The 21,757-nt window shown below is 41.5% G+C and overlaps 1 protein-coding gene across 1 annotated transcript in view; it reads right to left on the reverse strand.

Moving 5' to 3' along the window:
• Positions 1 to 3,068: 3,068 nt before the first annotated feature.
• POFUT2 (protein O-fucosyltransferase 2) overlaps positions 3,069 to 21,757 on the reverse strand; it is a 31,778-nt gene continuing 13,089 nt past the window's right edge. The window contains exons 5-9 of the mRNA XM_067548811.1: positions 18,496 to 18,562; positions 12,410 to 12,535; positions 11,622 to 11,802; positions 6,092 to 6,215; positions 3,069 to 5,863 (exon numbers count right to left, since the gene is read on the reverse strand). Of these exons, the coding sequence (XP_067404912.1) occupies positions 5,710 to 5,863; positions 6,092 to 6,215; positions 11,622 to 11,802; positions 12,410 to 12,535; positions 18,496 to 18,562 (652 nt within the window). The 3' untranslated portion in view covers positions 3,069 to 5,709. The remainder of the gene's footprint in view (positions 5,864 to 6,091; positions 6,216 to 11,621; positions 11,803 to 12,409; positions 12,536 to 18,495; positions 18,563 to 21,757) is intronic.

Genomic DNA, 21,757 nt, shown 5'->3' on the forward strand with positions numbered 1-21,757 from the left:
CAGCTCACAACTCCTCCCAATTTACTGTGATCTGTGGGTGTCATTTACATTGTGGGGAGAGGAGTTGCGTCCAAAAGGGAAAGGCAGCCGGAAGAGAGAGGGTCAGAGCATGCTGCCTCCTAGCCGCAACCAGGCCTACCACGAGAACAGGTGCTAGACCTATGCAGACTAAAAGGGGGTCTGGCCAAGAGGGCAGGGGAGCAGTCAGGGGGACAGCCACTACAAAGGACACTTACCTCCCTCAAAGGGGCGGATGAACTCTTTCCAATCCAGACTAAGGTAATGCTGCTCAAATTAATGAAATCAAATCAAAGAAATAGGTTAGCAGCATCTCAGATGGGAGTGTTACACAAGTTCAATTCTCATGATCAGCAGAGTCTATACTCATCCCTGTACAGTTTCTAGACAAATTTGACCAAATGGTGCATCAATGGACATTCCAGTCCCAGCTGTTTTGAGATGTCAGGTTTACTCTTTAGGCCAGAGCAGCTGACCAGAAGGCTTTAATGCAAAAGAGGCAAAGCACCCAGCTTGTCTTCAAGCTGCCCACAGAGATGGCTGGTGGGATCCTGCACAGGATATTGTAACTGACTATTCATGATTGCAGTGTGGGCTGAGGTGGGTTGCGTTGGCTTGGATATAATCCTTCAATATTCTGGAGGGCTGTGTTAAATTGTTGGTGTAAATTGCTTGTGAGTGATAAGGAATCCAGTGATCCCACCCAAGGCACTCCTTTACGTATCCCAACATCACTGTACTAGTCAACATGACTGGCACTCTGGTCTGCTCCGGAGAGGGGACTCTGGGGCCATGCTGCAGGAGATTGGCAGAGCTGGAATTCACCTGGTGTAACTAGCTGCACTGAGTGTTGTTAGACCCTCCAACTGATGAGAATGAAGCCCATTCATAAAACAACCATGGGGTAACAAACCTATCCATCTACCCTTAAACATTGAAGATGATTCTATTCAAGAACTATCAAATAAAAAGTTAAAACTGTTGCATATAACAATCACTCTAAGCTGTAACATAGAGGGATAAATGCCCTGGCAAAGAACAAGTCAATGCCTGTAGATGGGTAAAGTCCACTCAAGGACATTCATGCGTCCACATACAATGCACATGTGAATAGGCTATGTGCTTTCTTTACAGCATGTTGTACTGACAGCATTACACACAATGCTGTAACCATGAAGTCTTATTACACGCTAGTCCAGATGGGACCTCAAAATCACCCTGCTGAGATGTTCTGCTTCCTATGTCTAAATAAACAGTATCTGAGATTTAAGTCTAATTAAAGTCATTGGCATGAGCTAATTATACCTTTAACATTAAAATGCCACCCTTGAGGTGTAACCGCATCTGAGGTGTTGGTTGAGAAGCAAGCAGTTGCTACTGTGCTTTATGTGCAGACACGCAACTCGAAGGCAGTTTGATCTCAGATTGTCTACTGTCACCACCTTGTGGCAAAAAGACTGTACTACTACTCATAGGTTTAAAGCAAACATACAGAACTCTATACATACACATCAAATCATGTTTTTAGGAGAGCAATATTCCACTAGCCCTCATTTTCCAAAAGACTTTTACGGTATTAATATTCCTTTCAGGATGGCACTGAGTAAAATAGCATAGATTGGATTAGCGTTCCCTTCAATTTTTGTATCTTCCTCTGGAATCACTCCCTTAGAAACAAGCACAGGCATACAGAACGACTCTACCACTTCTCCTTTGAGGAGTTTTAACCACTCTAAACTCAGCGGATATTTTTGTGCACCTCTCCCTCCCCTTTTATATTTTCAGCAATGAAAATTCCTACTGACATTTTTCCTTGAGTGAAATGCAGAGAATGAATTAACTCTTGAGTTGACATTGTCCTACCCAGCACAGAGGAGGGGACGCTACTGATTGCAAGGAGCGAAGCTGAGTTTTGGGACTAAAATTTCTTGTTTAAAGGGACAATCAAAACCTATTTGCAGCTTACTGGCTTTTGAAGCCTGCTGAGCAGCCAGAGAGCAGAGAAGCAAAGCGTCTCAGGAGATGGAAACATGGTGCAACCTGCAACACAAACAGACACATCAGTGTAAATGTATTTGGATCAGCTCTGAAAAATTACCCTGTTTGTGTGCTGAAGTTAGCTGCTGTGGCAAAACATATCCATTATACCTGCAACACACCGCCTGTGCCTCTTGGACTGCAGGGATTGCTTTAGCCCTGCATGCAGCTCTCATCTTGGAGTTGAATGCTTCCCGTGACAACTGTGCAAATGATGTGCTCCATCAAGAATGCTGGTTACAGCGCGTTCCACCTGCATGTGCCATGGGAGTGGCAGGGAACGAAAATACCTGCTCTGATAGTTTAGTTCGTAGAATATTGCCACATTATCAGCATCTACGCTCTGCATTTGCAGTGGGCTCCTGCACTGCCCAGCACCTCGGATAGCCATTCACACCTGCTCAGAGTAAGTGCAAAGGGGACAAAAATGGCACCAAGCCAGAAGGGAGTAATGACAGCACAAGGTGCCAGGCAGTCATGACTTTGCCGCCCTTGGATGGTACTACAGCCTGTTAGCTATTCTAAGTGGAGTGGCTCTGTATGACAGCATATGACTGATAGATTTTAAGGCCAGGAAGGGATTGTTATAACCATCAGTTTGAAGTAACCCTTTATAACCCTGGGCAGAAAATTTCACCCAGAATCCTGCATCAAATCTAATAAAATATGTTCTAGCTCAACTAGAAGTTAACAAAAGACATATCTGATCTCAATTTAAAGATTTGAAATGACAAAGTCCACCACGTCTCTAAATAAGTTGTTCCAATGATTAATTCCCCGACTGTCAAAGTTTGCACCTTAATTCAGTCTAAATTGTCTAGCTTTAGCTTCCGTCCATTGGCTCTTGCTCTGCCTTTGATGCTAGGTTGAAGAGTCTTCTATTAGATGGTCAGACTAGACCATAAGGCCCCTTCTGCCATTAGAATCTACCCATCTGACATGACAGAGCTGGGTTATGGAACAGTCAGGCACACGAGGGAACTAAGAGCAGTAAGAAACATGGAAAACTCATGTCAGATATTACAAAGCATTTTATTTTTCATAAGAAACTGAGGTATACAGTTGCATGTATACTTTGCACAGCACGTAGGCTATGTGACAACAATGTCCAAGTCAGCAGGAAAAGGCACTGCTTGGAGAATACTAGGCTCCCACAAGCTTCATTTTGTCACTGGAAAGAAACGCTGGCTGTACAGAAATACAAATAAATAGCTGGTAAAAACACAGAAGGCTTGAAATGACTCACTTTTTTAGGAGACTGTACAGGTTTTGCTGCACACAGCACAGGACAAGTCTGCCTGGCAGCATACAGGAAGACCCTCATGGAAAGTACATGGGAGGAGGGGTATATTACTGAGCCCAAGTGGGTAGGCAGTAGACATGAAGCCCAATGGGACTCAGGAAGGAGCTGAGAAAAATGCTGCTGAAAAAATGAGAGGTGGGGGGAGGGCAGCGGGCACAGTAAAAGCACACTTGACAACATGAAGAAGGACCCATTAACTGCAGGGTGTTCTGTTTAAATTTAGAGGGCAAACATATCCCATAACTCTGAAAATTACTGCCCTCCTTTTTCTTAAAATAGACCTATCAGAGACTTCATAGAAGCACATTAAAACTGCAACACAGAAGTCAACCTGATGCACACTGTGAGCAAAATACTGCATGTAGCCAACTCTGAACGATGAGAGTGTAAAAGGTGTTAAGACAGGCTTCATATTTGTGAAGTGTTTTCTCAGACGGGCATTGCACTCTCTTCTGTGCATACTGCAAAATTTATCCGCTCCTCATGCCACGATGGCTGATGGAAGGGGGTACATGCTGCACTGCCTCCATGTGCCCTCGCTCAGTGTGACATTTCAATTCCAAAGAAGAGTGTCACCTGCATACAGCTGCAGAGCGTTTATTTGTGAGATTTGATGGTGACGCAGAATTAAGAGGAAAGGCAAAGAATCTGATGACCTTTATACTGGCTGGTCACAGTTTTGGTGTGTCTGAATCCGGGGATGAAGCCATGCCGTAACATGCTTCCAAATGTGCATCAGGCTAAGTGTGGAGGGGAAAAGAAAGAATTCTCCATTCTGTTCTCCCTAGACAGCTGCAAAACACCCTGCAAGCCTAATCAAGCAGCTCCACGCTTACTGCGGCTTAACAAAACCAAAGCGGTACCTCCAATTTGCCACTTCCCTTAGTTGACAGCCTGCTATGTAAGTTCAAAGTCCTATCATCATCAAATGACAACTGACCTATAAGGCTAGCCATGGTTGACAATTAAGACAATCAACCCTACTGGAAAAGCCCTTGTTCTCCCTAAATTGTTTGACTCTATCTGGCATGACCCATGTCAGATGCTAGGAGAAATCAGCAGCATATGGCCATTTTTGCAAGGTAGTAAGGGGAGGGAAAGGGCATAAAACATTTAGCTGGTAATTTTTAAGGATGGATTATTAAACACTTCACAATCCTGGTGGTGTTGTAAGTGTTTGATTTGTTAAATCCTCCAGGAACACAATGAGGTGCTGCATAGTTCACAGTGACATTATAAAACAGCTGCCACACATACTAAAAACAGCTGCCACACAATATTCCCTCCTGGCAGCAGAGAACAATGCCAGCAACAAAGAAAAATACTGACAAGACAAAGGGGCAGAAGAAAGCAAAGGGTTAGAAAAGGATTCAGTTTGACAAAGTAGCTGGGAGATTGGGATGCTTGATCTAAGTAACATGTAGGACTCCTAAATGGCCTTTGAAAAGGTCTTCTTGCAAAGCAGGAATCTCCCCAAATGCTGTTTAGATTTGCCTGGATTTGAATAAATTTAACATGAGAGAAAGGTGCTGAATGATAACTCTATACAATGAGCTTCGTGTTCTGAGAGAACACGTACATGACAGGCAGTGCATCCTTTTCCTCACAGCCCCACTAAACAGAACTCATCTAGCTTTGGTGTTGCCAAGTAGTTCAGACTTTATGTCTCTTAGCCACTGACCTCTCTGCTGAGAATTGTTATTAAAGATGCTAGCTGTGACACTGGTCTGCGTTCAGGTAAAAATACCACCTATCCTTCCCTATAAAGAATATTAAATGTTTTTTCTTGACAGTTTGAAATGTTCAAAAAGTAGTTTGATTTTCCCTCCAGAACTGCAGATTTCTGTGCACGATCTGCAGTCCTCACAAAGTGTAGGTTATAAAATCTAAACATCCTCCTTGTAAACAGATAATACAGTGAGTCAAACATAAAGCTGAGAAGAAAATAACCAGCTGAATAAGTTATCCTGAGGATGAGAATGTGGTACAAACTGTAGCTAAAAAACAAAAGAACTCTTTCAGGGTTTCTGAGTGAAAACATATTTGCTGCCTCCTAAAACAATGCTTGGCCTCTTAAATCTAAATTAAACATTTAGAGTGTGTATACATTGTCCTGACATACCAGCTACACCAAGAAGTGAATCCTGAGCTCACTGCATTTGCACCAGTTATATCAGTGCCTGATCAGAAGAATGACTATGGTATTGCTACCCAGTTGTGTTTAAAACTCAGACTCCAAGTGAACACCAGGAAGGAGGAAGAAGTAGCCTGGTTAGAAAGATATGTTTCCTGTGAGCGTTCTCTTGGTTTGGTGAGCTCGCTACTTACTGCAGTCATTTGGAGTGGTTTTATTAATAAACAATTTTCCAGTGGGTTGGCTGTTCACAGTTTCTCTCTTTCTCACCACAAAATCGGTTGTAAGTTGTTTTGGGGTCAAATCCCAGGATCTCCCTTTCCTCATGAATCCGAAAAGAAAATGTTGAAACCGAGGTGCCTGTAAAATACCTGTGAAGGAAAACAGAACCGGTTATTGGAGAAGAATTTGTGTTTTCAAGACACAAATAATGGCTTTATCAATGTCTAATCTGTTTTTAATGAATTATCTGTAATCAGAAACACAGACATTACTGCTTCTCATTCAGTCACATTAAAATTTTTGAATCTTGCAAACCTAAATAAAGTTTGACTCCACATACAAACCTAACAGGCACGTACAAAAATCAAACTAGCTACCTAGCATGTGCACAGATCCACTGGTCAATAATTGCTATTCCTCCATCTTTGTAGAGTTCTAGCTCCTCCCAGCTGGGTTCAAACCTCACCATCTCAGGCAGTAATTTCTTGAGCTCTTCAGTCTCTGAAAGAAAAACAATACCCATGAGCTATCCGGCACAGTACCATTAAAGAAAATGACTAACATTGTCCTATATGCCTGTATTTATATATTGTTCTATAACCACATATATTGTTATATACTGCATTTATATATTGTTCGTGCCTGTACACGAATGCAAGAAACCTGGGAAACAAGCAGGAGGAACTGGAAGTCCTGACACAGTCACGGAACTATGTGATTGGAATAATCGAGACTTGGTGGGGTAACTCACACAACTGGAGCACTGTAATGGATGGGTATAAACTGTTCAAGAAGAATAGGCAGGGGAGAAAACATGGAGAAGATGAACTATATATAAGAGAGCAATATGATTGTTCAAGAACTCCAGTATGAAACTGGAGAAAAGCCTGTTGAGAGTCTCTGGGTTAAGTTTAGAGGTGAGAGCAACAAAGGTAATGTCATGGTGGGCGTCTGTTATCCTCCTGATCTGATATGAGGTACATGAGGCTTTCTTCAGACAATTAGTGAAAGTTTCCAGATCACAGGACCTGGTTCTCATGGGGGCCTTCAATCATCCTGACATCTGCTGGGAGAGCAATACAGCAGAGCACAGACAATCCAGGAAGTTTTTGGAGAGTGTTGCGGAAAACTTCCTGGTGCAAGTGCTGGAGAAACCTACTAGGGGCCATGCTCCTCTTGACCTGCTGCTCACAAACAGGGAAGATTTGGTATGAGAAGTAGAAGTGGGTGGCAACCTGGGCAGCAGTGACCAGGAGATGGTAGAGTTCAGGATCCTGACAAAAGGAAGAAAGGAGAACAGCAGGATATGGACCCTGGGACTTAAGAAAAGCAGACTTTGACTTCCTCAGTGAGCTGATGGGCAGGATCCCCTGGGAGGCTAATATGAAGGCAAAAAGGAGTTCAAAAGAGCTGGCTGTATTTGAAAGAAACCATATTAAGGGTGCAGGAACAAACCATCCCGATGTGCAGAAAGAATAGCAAATATGACAGGTGACCAGCTTGGCTTAACAAAGTCATCTTTGGTGAGGTAAAACACAAAAAGGAAGCTTACAAGAAGTGGACGTTTAGTCAGATGACCAGGTAGGAGTATAAAAATACTGCTTGAGCATGCAGGAGTGAAATCAATCACAATTAGAGCTGCAGCTAGCAAGGGATGTGAAGGGTAACAAGAAGGGTTTCTACAGGTATGCTAGTAACAAGAAGGTGGTCAGGGAAAGCATGGCCACTTACAGAATGGGGGAGGCAACCTAGTGACAGATGATGTGGTAAAAGCTGAAGTACTCAATGCTTTTTTTGCCTCTGTCTTCAAAAACAAGGTCAGCTCCCAGACTACTGCACTGGGCAGCACAGAACGGGGAGGAGGTGTGCAGCCCTTAGTGCTGAAAGAACAGGTTCAGGATTATTTAATCTCCATCCAATAATATTAAAGGAACTGGCACAAGAAATTGCAAGCCCATTAGCAAGGATTTTTAATGAATCTGTGAACTCAGGTGTTGTACCATATGACTGGAGAATTGCTAACGTAGTTCCTATTTTTAAGAAATAGAAAAAAAAGTGATCTGGGAACCTACAGGCCTGTTGGTTTGACCTCAGTAGCATGCAAAGTCTTGGAAAAATTTTTGAAAGAAAGTAGTTAAGGACATCGAGGTTAATGATAATTGAGATAAAATACAACATGGCTTTACAAAAGGTAGATCGTGCCAGACCAACCTGATCTCCTTTTTTGAGACGATAACAGATTTTTTTTAGACAAAAGGGAATGCAGTGGATCTAATTTACCTAGATTTCAGTGAAGCATTTGATATGGTTCCACATGGGGAATTATTAGTTAAATGGGAAAAGATGGGGATTAATATGAAAACTGAAAGGTGGATAAGAAACTGATTAAAGGGGAGACTACAACGGGTCATACTGAAAGGTGAACTATCAGGCTGGAGGGAGGTTACTAGTGGAGTTCCTCAGGGATCGGTCTTGGGACTGATCTTATTTAACCTTTTTATTACTGACCTTGGCACAAAAACTGGGAATGTGATAATAAAGTTTGCGGATGACACAAAGTTGGGAGGTACTGCCAATACAGAGAAGGATTGGGATATCATACAGGAAGGTCTGGATGACCTTGTAAACTGGAGTAATAGGATGAAATTTAGTAGTGGAAAGTGCAAGGTCATGCATTCAAGGACTAATAAGAATTTCTGCTATAATCTGGGGAGGTATCAGTTGAAAGTGACAGAGGAGGAGAAAGACCTAGGTGTATTTGTTGATCATAAGATGACTATGAGCCGCCACTGTGAGGTGGCTGTGAAAAAATGTAATGCGGTCCTTAGATTTGATGAGACAAGGTATTTCCAGTAGTACCGTTATACAAGGCGCTGATGAGACCTCATCTGGAATACAGTGTGCAGTTCTGGACCCCCATGTTGAAGAAAGATGAATTCAAACTGGAACAAATGTAGAGAAGGGCTGATGATCTGCAGAATGGAAAACCTGCCTTATGAGGGAAGACTCAAAGAGCTTGACTTGTTTAGCCTAACCAAAAGAAGGTTGAGGGGAGATATGATTGCTCTCTATAAATACATCAGAGAAATAAATACCAATGAGGGAGAGGAATTATTTAAATTCAGCACCAATGTGGACACAAGGACTAATGGATATAAACTGGCCAGCAGAAAGTTTAGACTTGAAATAAGATGCAGGTTTCTAACCATCAGAGGAGTGAAGTTCTGGAATAGCCTTCCAAGGGGAGCAGTGGGGGCAAAAAACCTAGCTGGCTTCAAAACTGAGCTTGATAAATACATGGAGGGGATGGTATAATGGGATAGCCTAGTTTGGCAACTGACTGATCTTTGACTACTAGTGGTAGATATGCCAATGGCCTGTGAAGGGATGTTAGATGTGGTGGGTTCTCTGAGTTACTACAGAGAATTCTTTCACGGGTGTCTGGCTGGTGAGTCTTGCCCACATGCTCAGGGTTTAACCAATCGCCATATTTGGGGTCAGGAAGGAATTTTCCCCCAGGGCAGATTGGCAAAGGATCTGTGGATTTTTCGCCTTCCTCTGTAGCATGGGGCACGGCTCATTTGCTGGTGGATTCTCTGTACCTTAAAGTTTTTAAGCCATGATTTGAGGACTTCAATAACTCAGTCATAGGTCAGGGGGCTATTACAGGAGTGTTCGGATGAGGTTCTGTGGCTTGCGTTGTGCAGGAGGTCAGACTACATGATCAGATTTGGCCCCTTCTGACCTTACAGTCTGAATCTATTTAGAAAGGCTGGACATGCACAAGTCCATGGGGCCAGATGCAATGCATCCAAGGGTGCTGAGGGAGTTGATTGATGTGACTCCAGAGCCATTGGCTATTATCTTTGAAAACTCATGGCGATTGAGGGAGGTCTTGGATGATTGGAAAAAGGCAAACATAGTGCCCATCTTTAAAAAAGGGAGGAAGGAGGATCCGAGGAACTACAGCCTCACCTCAGTCCCTAGAAAAATCACGGAGCAGGTCCTCAAGGAATCCATTTTGAGGCACTTGGAAGAAAGAAAGATGATCAGGAACAGTCAGCATAGATTCAGCAAGGGCAAATCGTGCCTGACCAACCTGTTTGCCTTCTATGATGAGTTGACTGACTCTTTGGCTATGGGGAAAGTGGTGGACGTGATATAGCTTGATTTTAACAAAGCTTTTGATACGGTCTCCCACAGTATTCTTATCAATAAGTTAAAGAAGTTTGGGTCGGATGAAAGGACTATAAGACGGATAAAAATCTGGTTAGATCATAGGACTCAAGAGAGAGTGAGCAATGGCTTGGTGTCTAGTTGGCAGCCGGTAACAAGCAGAGTGCACCAAAGGTCGGTGATGGAGCCAGTTTTGTTCAACATCTTCACTAATGATCTGGAAGATGTGGCGGATTGCACCCTCTGCAAGTTTGCAGATGACACTAAGCTGGCGGGAGTGGTAGATACCCTGGAGGGTAGGGATAACATAGAGAGTGACCTAGATAAATTGGAGGATTGGGCCAAAAAAAATCTGATGAGGTTTAACAAGGATAAACCCAGATTCCTGCACTTAGGATGGAAGAATCCCATGCACTGCTACAGACTGGGAACCGACTGACTAGGCAGCAGTTCTGCCGAATAGGAGAGGGAGGATGGAGCTAGGCTATTCTTAGTGGTGACAGACGACAGAACAAGGATAAATGGTCTCAAGTTGTAGTGGGAGAGGTCTAGGTTGGATATTAGGAAAAACTTTTTCTCTAGGAGGTTAGTGAAGCACTGGAATGTGTTACCTAGGAAAGTGGTGGACTCTCCATCCTCAAAGGTTTTTAAGGCCCAGCTTGTCAAAGCCTTGTCTGGGATGATTTAGTTGGAGTAGGTCCTGCTTTGAGCAGGGGGTTGGACTAGATGACCTCCTGAGGTCCCTTCCAACCCTAATCTTCTATGATTCTATATATACACAGTTCACTGAGCAGCTGGACAAAACTGGCTGAAAAATTACAAAGCAGAAGCAGCTCAAGTTTACCTAGGATTTGTAAAACAGTTCTTGCTACATGACTGGTTGGTTCTGGGTGGCAGGTGACAACGAAGGAGCATTAGACACACATTGCAAGGATGAAATGGCAAATGCTGATGGAGTGAGGGTGCCTGGAACTGACAGGCCTGGGAAACAGGCAGTACCACTAGTGTCACTTTGTAACCCTACAGAAGCAACAGACAGAGAATGATTGCACATCTAGGTTAGCTGTCCACAGTGGCCTCCCCCTCAATGCTTTTCTAATATTACCCATGGAAACACAAAGGTCACAGTGAAAGTGGGAAAGAAGAGGAAGAAAAGGCAAAAATACCCACCCCTCATTAGGAGAGACTATAAAAACAAATGTGAGATGTTTTCTGATGAATTTAGTGCATGTGAAAGGTGCTACTTTGACTACTCTGGAAAGGAGTCTTATCCTTTTCCAGAACAGGTACAGCATGGCCAGAACTTTCCTCCTTTACCAATGGGCCTCACCCCTAACTATGAGAGGTCAATGCTATGGTTGAGGAGAGTTCAGTCTTCTCACCCATATACTCTGATCTTGCAAAGCTGGCAGTTATAGCTAGCCATGGTGATACTTCGTGCTATGTGGACATCTGCTTCCCTGGGAACCTGACTAGGGCATCAAACTTGTTTCATACAGATGGCCAAACAGCCTGTGAGAAACGCCAAATGAGTACTTTCTATTTGGGCTGGATTTGAACTATCAGCATGGAGTTGAAAGGCTCCAGCATCCCTTTCAATTTCCTGAGCTGTTCAGTCTCCCAGGAAGACTATCAATAATCTATTAATATGAAGTGACAATTATTGTCATGATGACCAATCTCTGTTGTGAATTAAGACCAAGGATTGAATAGGGTTGGAGAGCTGCATACCCTCCATAATGGCATCAGTGGCTATGAAAACTCTCTTAAGTTTATGCCTCTCCATGAGGCTGCGGATTTTCTTCACTGCTGCATGAAGGCTTGGCACATCTTCTCTGTGACCCCAGATGAAGTCTTTTCTTCTTAGGTGAACCCCAAGGTATGGCCCACCTACCGCTGTGCCCAGCTTTACCTATCAGAGAACAATCAGCACATGCTGTAATCAAAATACATTGGCATGAACTCAGAATGAAAAGGGTCTTGGTACATGAACACTTGCACTGCAGTATGGTTAAAGCACTGTGTTAATCCAACTCGAAAGAGGTGTTGTAAGGTTCACACAGACAATATTTTGTAGCACTTACAGCTGATTACTCTGTTTTGATATCTGGTAGCAATGAATAAATAAATGGAAGGAGCTGTTTATAAAAGATTTCAAATTTATTAGTGTGTCCTCATTTGACTAAAGTAGAGACTAACAGTTCTGAACAGAACATTGCTCCATCGGATAAAATGCAGAACACACAAAATGGAACAAGTTGCCCTTCATGGAAGTGGGATAATAGGAAACTTTGAAGTGCTGCTGTCTAGCACACCGTTGAGTCAAAAGGATCTGAACAGACCGAGCAAACTTTGTTCCAGAGAGGGAAAAACTTTGAAAGGGCAGAAAGACTACTGCTGCTGAGCGCTAGATTCATCACATTCAGTTACTTCTCACCCTCCTCAAAGAGCAGTCAAAATACTCAACAAATCCATTGGATACATCTGTTACAGGAAAAACAGATTGCAAACTACTTTACCTTCATCTGTGTCCAGTCCTCATTGTAGTCCGTCCTGTCTGCCTCATCAGTGGAGTGAAGGTATTTCCTCCTAAACTCATCCCCCACCACACGCAGGTGTTTAGCAAACACCATACTTCGACGAGTCTGTCAGGATGAGAGGAGCTGCTGAGTGACTGTCTGGGAGTACGGACAGAACTATAAACAGGTGCACGTGAGAAGCTATTTCCATTCAGAGCTCCTGGAATGGGGTTACTTTTAAACACATTCCTGCAATGCTGCAAGGGAATAATTTCCAGCATTTAATGGTACTTTTTACCAACCTATGGGTAACTGCACTTACATCAATATACACAACTGGCCACTGCAGGAGTGTTTCAAAAGTGTCTTTTAACAGCTAGACTTACAGACTGGGAAAAGGGTAGAGATTTATCTACCTTGTAGTTTAAATTTAGTAATTTTTAATTTTTGTACCACACATTTCAAAAGAGAGCAAGTATAGTATTTTACTTACTACTGTGTTATCAGCAAACCACCAGCCAATGGCTAGTGCACCTGTTACACAAACATCCATAGCAGATCTAAAATCTAAGAGTTAGCACACTGGGTCATTAAACTAAGAAAGCTCAATTTAGATGGAGGAAAATGTTTCAGTGAGGTTCCTGAAGGCCACACAATGATTCAGCCAGTGACTTAGATGGAATTAGAACCCAAGATCTGCCTTCTTTACTCTAGCTACTCCACCGTATGGCTGACCTGTTAAGTGAAAGAAGGCATTTCTGTACCAGATCAAGCACAGAAATAGTGCAGCTGACCTTTTAGAAAGAAACATGTGGAAAGACTTGTTAGCTTTCAAACCTGCTAATGGAATTAAACATGCCCTAAGACAACACGCCTTTAGCCACCAAAAGTCTCCAACCACGTTAAAAGGGAAACTGGCAAAAACGAAGCTATTCCTCATACCTGAGGACATTAATACATCTCAAATGTGTTTTCGGATACAGTTATCTGGAATCAAGGCAGAGCAGAAGCATCCTTATTAGTACAAGCATACAATACTAAGAAAAATCTGTGTTACTGACATCAGCTAACCACAATAATCAGAAATTTGGTCAAATCCTTGATTTAGGAGAAAAATAATTTTTCCCACTGAGCAATGAAGACTGTATGAAGATGCACTGAGGATGCTCTGAATTTGTTTTCAAGACAAAAATCAATTTGCACTTAGCGTAAAAGCTTCTCTTCTTTCACCAGAATGATGAAATTCAAATAGCTCCACAGTTGACCCAGAGACAGGGACTGTGGATAGCTGCATTGACCCAGGAGCAGAGCAGAGAATGACCTGGCATTCTAAGGAACAAATGCTCAGGCCCGCCTTTTCCCCTTGCCCTAGCAGTGAAGGGGACTAGCATTTCCTCCCTTTTCTTGTTACAGCTGACTGCCCTGAACTGTAGCAAGGGCTGGGCAAACAGAGTGAGCGGAGCCAGGGCTCCTTCCCCTCCCCTCCCCATCTTTGGAGGTGGAGTATCAGGTGAGTAGCCAGTGGATGAGCAGCCTGCTAGTGCTTCTAATAGAGCAAGATGAAATAGCACAGCAGGGGGACTGTTCATATGCATGCCCTTCTCACAACACCACGGGGAGCAGCTTCGAGTGTCAGTTTTTTCTCCACTTGATATCGCAATAAATAAATAAATAAATAAATAAGCACAACACAAAGCTAAGACAAATGCCAGCACAAAGCAGAAACAATGTTTTACTCCAAGAGGTATGCACGACTTATATGTAGAAGTCAATGTAAACACCCCTCCATTGCCTGGGGCAATGCAATACATCAGTGAGAGAGAGGCAGCCCTGAGCTTCCAATGATTAGAGAATCAGTAGCACGTGTCAAACACTTTTGAACTCCCTGTGCCCACTAAAAATGCCATTGCTGTTATATCTTTGGCACTTACATATTACATTGTGACAGCTTAATCCTGTACACACAGCACTTGGATACTGGGAGATTAATTTAGTAATGGTCACTTGGTACGTGTGTGCTTTCACTGCTATAATATATATAATAGAGAAGAAAGTGTGAACCTTTGCTGTAGTAATTTCAGAAGTTCTCTGTGTAACCAGTTACTCCTCCTTTACTAGGAGTATTCATTGTAGACTTGTGGACAGTGTTAGCAGTGCAGTCATCTTTGACCTCTAACCTAGCTTCCTTTCTCTTTTCTTCTAGTTTGCCATGGACTTTAATAAAAACATTCCTTTTGTTGGGCTGTTCTCCATATGTGAAAGGACTCAATCCCACCAATGTTCCACTTTAATACCTTCCAAAAGAGGAGCAGACCCAAAGGACCAGAGCCAGAGATTGTTGGGTTCCCCAGAATCATCTTAAGAAGAATTCCCTGCTTCCATATTAACTCCAAGGCCCAAGGGTGGCCTTCATGGGATAGCATTTCCCTTTACAGGACTAAACACGGTTACTCCTAATGCATTGTGGAACATCTTTCCTGGTACACAGCCATAGAACCCACCCTTCAACCACTAAGATCCTTCAAACTAGAGCTTCCAGCGGCAAACTCAAAGCAACTTCCACTGAATTTAACAGGAAACAAATGCAGAGTTGCAAAAAAACACAGCAAATGAATTTTATTCAGGTGTCTCTTCTCTCACCCCCTTGTTTTTGAACTACGTGACTGATGTATTTACATGAACATGACATCAGGTTCCAATCTCAATCTATAGAAGAAAGCTATTCTAACAAATTAATATTCTCATCCTGTCCTTTTTAAAGTTCTCAGTCACGCCAGTTAGGAAACAGTAAAGCAACAATGCCTTCTAAAAGGCCAGAAGGAAACAGGAATGGGTGGAGTGATGAGTGACTGGGGAGAGTAGTGTGACTCATGGGTGAAATCAGATGTCACTGGATGCTGAAGAGGGAGTGTGTGGAGCTGACATAATGGAGTGGGGACTGATTTGTTACAATCTAGAAACATTTAGAAGGTGGGTCGGGCATCTGTTAACAGGGTTGCTATACAGAGGAGGCCAGTCATCTTACTTTCCAGTCCTCACAAAGTTGTATTTATTTCATAGTGGCTCATTGTAACTGTAGCAAATGTGAACGCTGCTGATCAATACTGCAAATAGGTGATTAATGTTTAGGGATCTTCATATCAGTAAATTAATGTTAGTAAACGTGCCTAAGATGAAGGAAGTGACTAGATGGACTGAAGTAATGAAAATAGACAATTCTTCTAAGTAATTCTTCTAAATAGAAACATGGTCAAGAGTCATCACTCAGTAAAGAAAAGTGCAATAAACTGGTTTCTTTGGATCCTTCATGACCAAATGTGTCACTTAATAAAATCTTGGTGATTGAAGTGTAAGAGCACAACACTGATGACTGATGATTCTGCAAGTGAGACATTTACAATGTTACCATCATCATAAAATGTAGTCACAATAGTATAAGGCCCTGATCCTGGTATTGCAGCAGTTCTTCAACATTCTTCTGCAACCACCTTCAGCCTCAACAATAGATGACCGAAAAAAGGATTGATGCCTCAGTTCCCAGTGACACTTGGGGGAACTCTCAGGAAGACTGTGTATCTGTATTTGCATTCAACTTATTTGCATTGAAATAAGACAATAGCACAAGGAGGACTTCCATCAAAACACAGCATACTTTTTATAAAACAAGGGACTCTACAGATAGCATTACACGTATAAAAGGAACTGAAAGATGTTTGGACAGGCTGCTGACACTACTGTCACAGTTGCCATGCAATTCTGCCTTAACTTAGTTAAAGAACTGGAACCACACAAGGATACTATCAAAAGGTGATTCAGAGAAGCTCTGTAATCTTTCTATTGTTTAGCTAGTGTGACTTATCCACCCAAAAAAAATGAGAAGATGAGCCCACAACAGGAAGAGGATGCTGAAATAGTACTGATGGAATGTAAGTTTGTTTCTTTTTCTTCCAGCATTTAAAAAAATGAAAATCCAGATTTCTATCCAGAAACTATGTTAGCAAGCTTGTTGCTTCAAAGTGATGGAAAACTGTCTGAGTAAAATCACAGAAAACTCTTAAAAGATATGCACCCCCATCTAGCCAGCACACTCTATCATGCAGGTTTTTAGCACTAGTGAGGTCAACACTTTGAAATAGAATAGGGTAGGTGCTGAAAAAAAGTGGTAAGTGTACTGGATCCTGAAGGCAGACACAAAACAGTGGTAGAAGTCTACTTAGTTAGCAGATATGAGAATCTATTAATGTGTTCTTCCTGTAGAATTGCAGGCTCTCCATTTTGGCTAATGTGTACAACTTTTTAGGTGTGTGAAATAAAGCAGCTAATGATGGGGATCACATAATACGAGTTTTGTGTTCATTGCATAAAACTAGCAAACTTGGTTGTCAGTTGGATTTTGTGGATGACCAAAAAAAAAAGAAAATCACAACTCTTTTGATGAGCCTTAGTTATTGACATGGTGCAAGTGCCAACACCCTTTTGACTATTGTTCCATTTATGGGACATGAGTATCTGTGCTGTAACCAACACACAAGTTCAAATCTTATACACTTGGATCATTGTACATCCTATATTTTGCTACTGTGATAAAATGAAGAAACAGCACCAAGCCAGATGTTTTTATCACAAGTGAGTCTAGTTCGCAAGAACAGACACTAAAACTTTCATTATAAAATTATAAAGCCATTTTTTGAACAACCTACCAGCCATAAAAGGACAAGCCCTTTTAAAATTTTTAACATTTAAATTTCATATATTTATTATTTGCATTTTAATACTAAATTTCCAGAAGACTGAAAACCTCTTTGTTACTGATTTTATATATGGCAAATATTGCTGTACAATATTTGGCTGTATAAGACAATCTTCACTAATTCTTTGTCTCTGCATCTGTATCTTGGACAACAGCTGGATTTAACACAGCTAGAACCATTACTCCAGAAAAGCAACGGAATTTGTATGGTAAATTTATCTCTAACTAAAATTGTGGCTATTAAAAAAAACTTTTTACAATAAGAACATTCTCCAACAGATTCTGAATTTTGACAAAGCAGATTTAGGCCTTAAAAGTCCATATTGCCTCTATCAGAGAAGATAAAACTCATTTGGGTCATAATGTAGGTCCTATTTTTACATATTAGTATTCAGTTTTGGAAATCATGATCCATCCACATCTCTATTATGGGGAAAGTTTTCCCTCACATGGTTTATTTTTTCTGAATTACCCAAGAAAACAGTTTATTAACTGAGTCGATAGGACTACTCACAGCTTTAAGTCATGCACCTGAGTGTTTGCAGGGTCAAGGATATAATTTGTTTACTCTCTCCCGTAAACTCTCTTCCTCTTGAAAATTAGAAAGCAACTTTTAATCATCTGTAAACTAAATCTGGCTAGTTTTTTTTTGTTTTTTTTTAAACTCTTAACTCATCTTCAAGTTCTGAGAAATTCATGCATCCATACCCAGCTCATTCTCTGATTTATGTACAAAAAATCTAGTTCAGCTTCCCAAGAAACAGGGAAATAGAGACCATTCAGTCCATCACATCACACCACATGCTATTTTCTTCTGGCTGAATCACTGACTCAGTGATTAAACCCTTAAACACCCAAACTTAATGCCTCCTATTAAAAGGCTATGGTTTGAAATTTCTGAAATATTTAGGGTTGACCTAACTCTGTTCCCACTGAAATCAGGAATTAGGCCATTACTAAGCATTTTGGAAAATCCCACCTGAAATGTTTATAACCTCAGGCCTGCACCTGTAAGGAGCTCTGTGATCAGAGCACTACTGACTTCAACTGCACTCCACACAGGAGTAGGAGTCCACCCTCACAGAGCTCCTTGCAGGATTGAGGCCATGGAGGCAAAACACTGGAATGTCCTCTGAAGCAGCATGTGGACATTCTATGTCTGATATAGCAGCTAGACATCCTGCTCAATCAGGTGGCAATATACAATGTACAGATCATCTATGAGATTGGCTGCTTCTGAGTTCACAGCAAAATCAGCAGTAACAAACACAGCCAGTACTGGGTTTTTATTAATATCAAGCAGAAAATCTGAAGAAGCTAACTAGAAAATACTCACATTCCAATAATCTCTCCCTCCGTAGTGGTCATGAAGAAGGTTTTCAGCTCTGTCTAACATCACTGACCTATTAAAAATCGTAAAGCTGAGTGCAATTCCCTTAGAAATATAACTTACATTACTATGTTTCCTCATACAGCAGTGAGGGAAGCAAAGTCTGCCTCTATGGGCCACGTGGTGAGAGAAGGGCCGGGGGAAGGGCAGGACCAGGAGAGTGGCTGCTGAGCTCCAGTCAGGGTGTCGCTGGGCCCACATGGTGGGAGAGGGATGGGACCGGGAGGGGAGAGTGGCCACCACGCTCCTGCCAGGCCCAGCTGGTGGGCCTGATGAAAGGCCCGTGGGCTGTAGTTTGCCCATCCCTGTTCTACAATCTGAAAACATTTGAGAGCCCCTTGTGTGACAGGAACAGCCCTCAGAAAGCAAATAAGAGAACATCTTCAATGCAGAGAAGATTTGGCCACCCTAGTACATTTTAAAGGGACACAGAGTAAACCACCACTATGTAACTAGACAAATTACATTTTTAACAGTGAAAGCAATTAGCCACTGAAACAACTTACCGAGGGGCATGGTGGATTCTCCACCACAGATAAATTTTAAAATCAAGACTGGATGTTTTTCTAAAGGATCTACTCTAGAAATTATTTTTGGGAAATTCTATGGCCTGTTGTACAGAAAGTCAGACTAGATGATCACACAATGGTCCTTTCTAGCCTTGGAATCTATGAATACCAGAGATGAAAAATAAACCACACAGAATGATGTTCTGCAGCGGTCCATGGACATCAACTCAGACATAACCAGGAGATAAGATTATTTTAGCAATTGCTTGGAAGTTACTATTATTGTTAAAGTTATGCCGAGTCTTCCATTATAAACAAGGTTTTATTTTTGTACTTCACAACTGCACTGCAGAAAATGTCAAAGGAAAACAAGGTTTTGGCAATGAGGTTGGGGATTTTTAGGGTTTGGGGTAGTCAAGAATATATGGAAGGTAGTTTGGGTTTGTGGAATGAGCACACTGAGTCTGATACAACACTCACAGAAGTTTTTCCATTGAGTGGGATCAGATCCATTATTTGGATTTTTTCTGTTTAACTATTTACCTGCTCATAATTTTATCTTAACACTTAAATTGGAGTCATTAGCTATCAAAGTTAAAATCCCATCAAGTAGTTCACATTCCTGACAATATTTGTTTTAGGCTTTGTACAAACTCAGGAAGATCACACAGCATCATTTGTGCTTGTTTCACATTTGAAAGGTTATCTTCTCAACTATAAGAGGCAGAAACTTAATTTCAATTTTTAAACAAAAAGTTGAGATTCTGGGATCCAAATCTTTGACAAAATCCATGATTGTAGAATCAAGAAACACGGGGCGATGATTATATATATATTTTAACCTGTTCACAAACTTACAGTAAAACTCTGTTTTTAGCTTAAGTTGACCAAGTTTTGTCTCAGCCCAAAGGTGATTTAAAATAAACTGGAGCAAAAAAAAATTCATGAGTTATGCAAGAGTAGCGAACAAAACAAAATCAGCCATGACCTCCCCATATTTTCTGCTATAAAAAATGAAGACTTGAATATCACATGGCAGCTGAACTTTACAAGTTTAAACTTTGTGGCTGACTAGTCCTCACTTAGGACTAGTCTCCCAGCTAGTTTGAAAAAAAAAATTGTATGACACTAAAAAAATAAAAGTTAGACACAGAGGTGATAAGTTTCAAGTTAACATTCACAGCACCATATAACAACATAAATACATCACATCAATGTTCATTAGTTACACAGGTCTGGTTTTGTGATGTTACCTTGTTATGAAACCACTGTTGCATAGATTTCAAATACAGAACAGTAGAATTTCACAGTAAAATCAGTAGTTTCGTTTTAGTCTTACCATTTTCAAAGAAAAAAAGTGAAATGTCTTAATAGAACCTTAGGATGTTTATAATTTTAACCTCAAAAGAGAAGAAACACAAGAGTAAAAGCTCTGCTTGTACTACTGGTTCACATAGTACTTATGGGGTATTTTGGATTACTAATTGTGATGTTAAAGGCAACATTAATACACACAGAACCAGTTCTGTCCTTTGATACTTCTGTGCAACTCCCATCACAGTCAGGGGGAACTGTATATACTCTATGCAGGATCACTTATGTTCTAATGTTGCACTGTTACCTTTAAAGGTTATTAGTAAACTTATTATGAATGTTAATACAGGAAGTTCCTGTCAGCACCTACTATAGTTAAATCACTATCTGTGGTACTTATTCATGAGTGCCTCTTACAGAGAAGGAGGATGGCCTCCTGGGTAAGGCACTTAATGGGATTCAGAGAGCTTTGGTGCTTACTTTGAACTGGCTTTCCAGAGCTCCTAGACGCCTCTGCAATTCCAACTGATATGGACTGGAGCAGCAGGCGCACTACATCTCTGAAAATCAAGCCCAAGGGAACTCAAGTTGGGCATCTGAAAATTAGCATTCATTTTTGAAAACGTTGGTCTTACTCGCTGCTCAACTCTCTGTCAGTAAAAATCTCTTAACTCCCAGGGTGCTACGGGGAAAAATTCATTATTTGCTAAGTACTCAGATACTGGATGGTGGTGGCTGTAGAAAGGCCTATAAGTAAAAGACAGATACACTACTATTATTATTAATTATAATTGAATATTTAGCATCAGGAAACCCATGCTTGTGTCTTCCCAGCATGTTGAGAGGGGAGGGAGTTGAGTCAGTTTTCACTTTACTTGTGAAATCAGAAATATACTGGTAATTGTTGAGTCAGCAATGCCCAAGTAATATTTGCCCTCTTGACTCACAGCACCTCATAGCACATGGTCAGAGTGATGAGACACCCAGCTCCCACAAAAGAGATGGAAGATGAAGGGAGTGGCAGTAGAATCTGGTTGAGGAGGCAGATGGTGAGGGCAGGTTAAACACTGCTACTGGCAACCAAGTTTTAAAAAATAAACTGGCCCTGAGCTTTTCCTGTTCCCCTTCTACAGAAGTGCATATCAGTCTACAGTGCCACTAATCTCAGCTGTCCTCCTAGCATGCTACTGCCCTCTTGACTCATGGCATGCTGGGAATATATACACCTTAACAGGGAGAGCAGGAAAGAGCTCAGGGCTGCTGCTTTACACAAAATGTCTCAGAGGATGTTCCTGAATAATGGATTCCTCTTCTTGAAAGCTACAATCAAGGTGACTGCTGTGAGTGGGGCTGAGAAATGAGGCAATAATCAATATCATCTGTAG

This window comes from Emydura macquarii, unplaced genomic scaffold, assembly GCF_026122565.2.
Source record: "Emydura macquarii macquarii isolate MOO-44397 ecotype Brisbane River unplaced genomic scaffold, CSIRO-AGI_Emac_v2 contig_1253, whole genome shotgun sequence".
NCBI lineage: Eukaryota > Metazoa > Chordata > Testudines > Chelidae > Emydura > Emydura macquarii.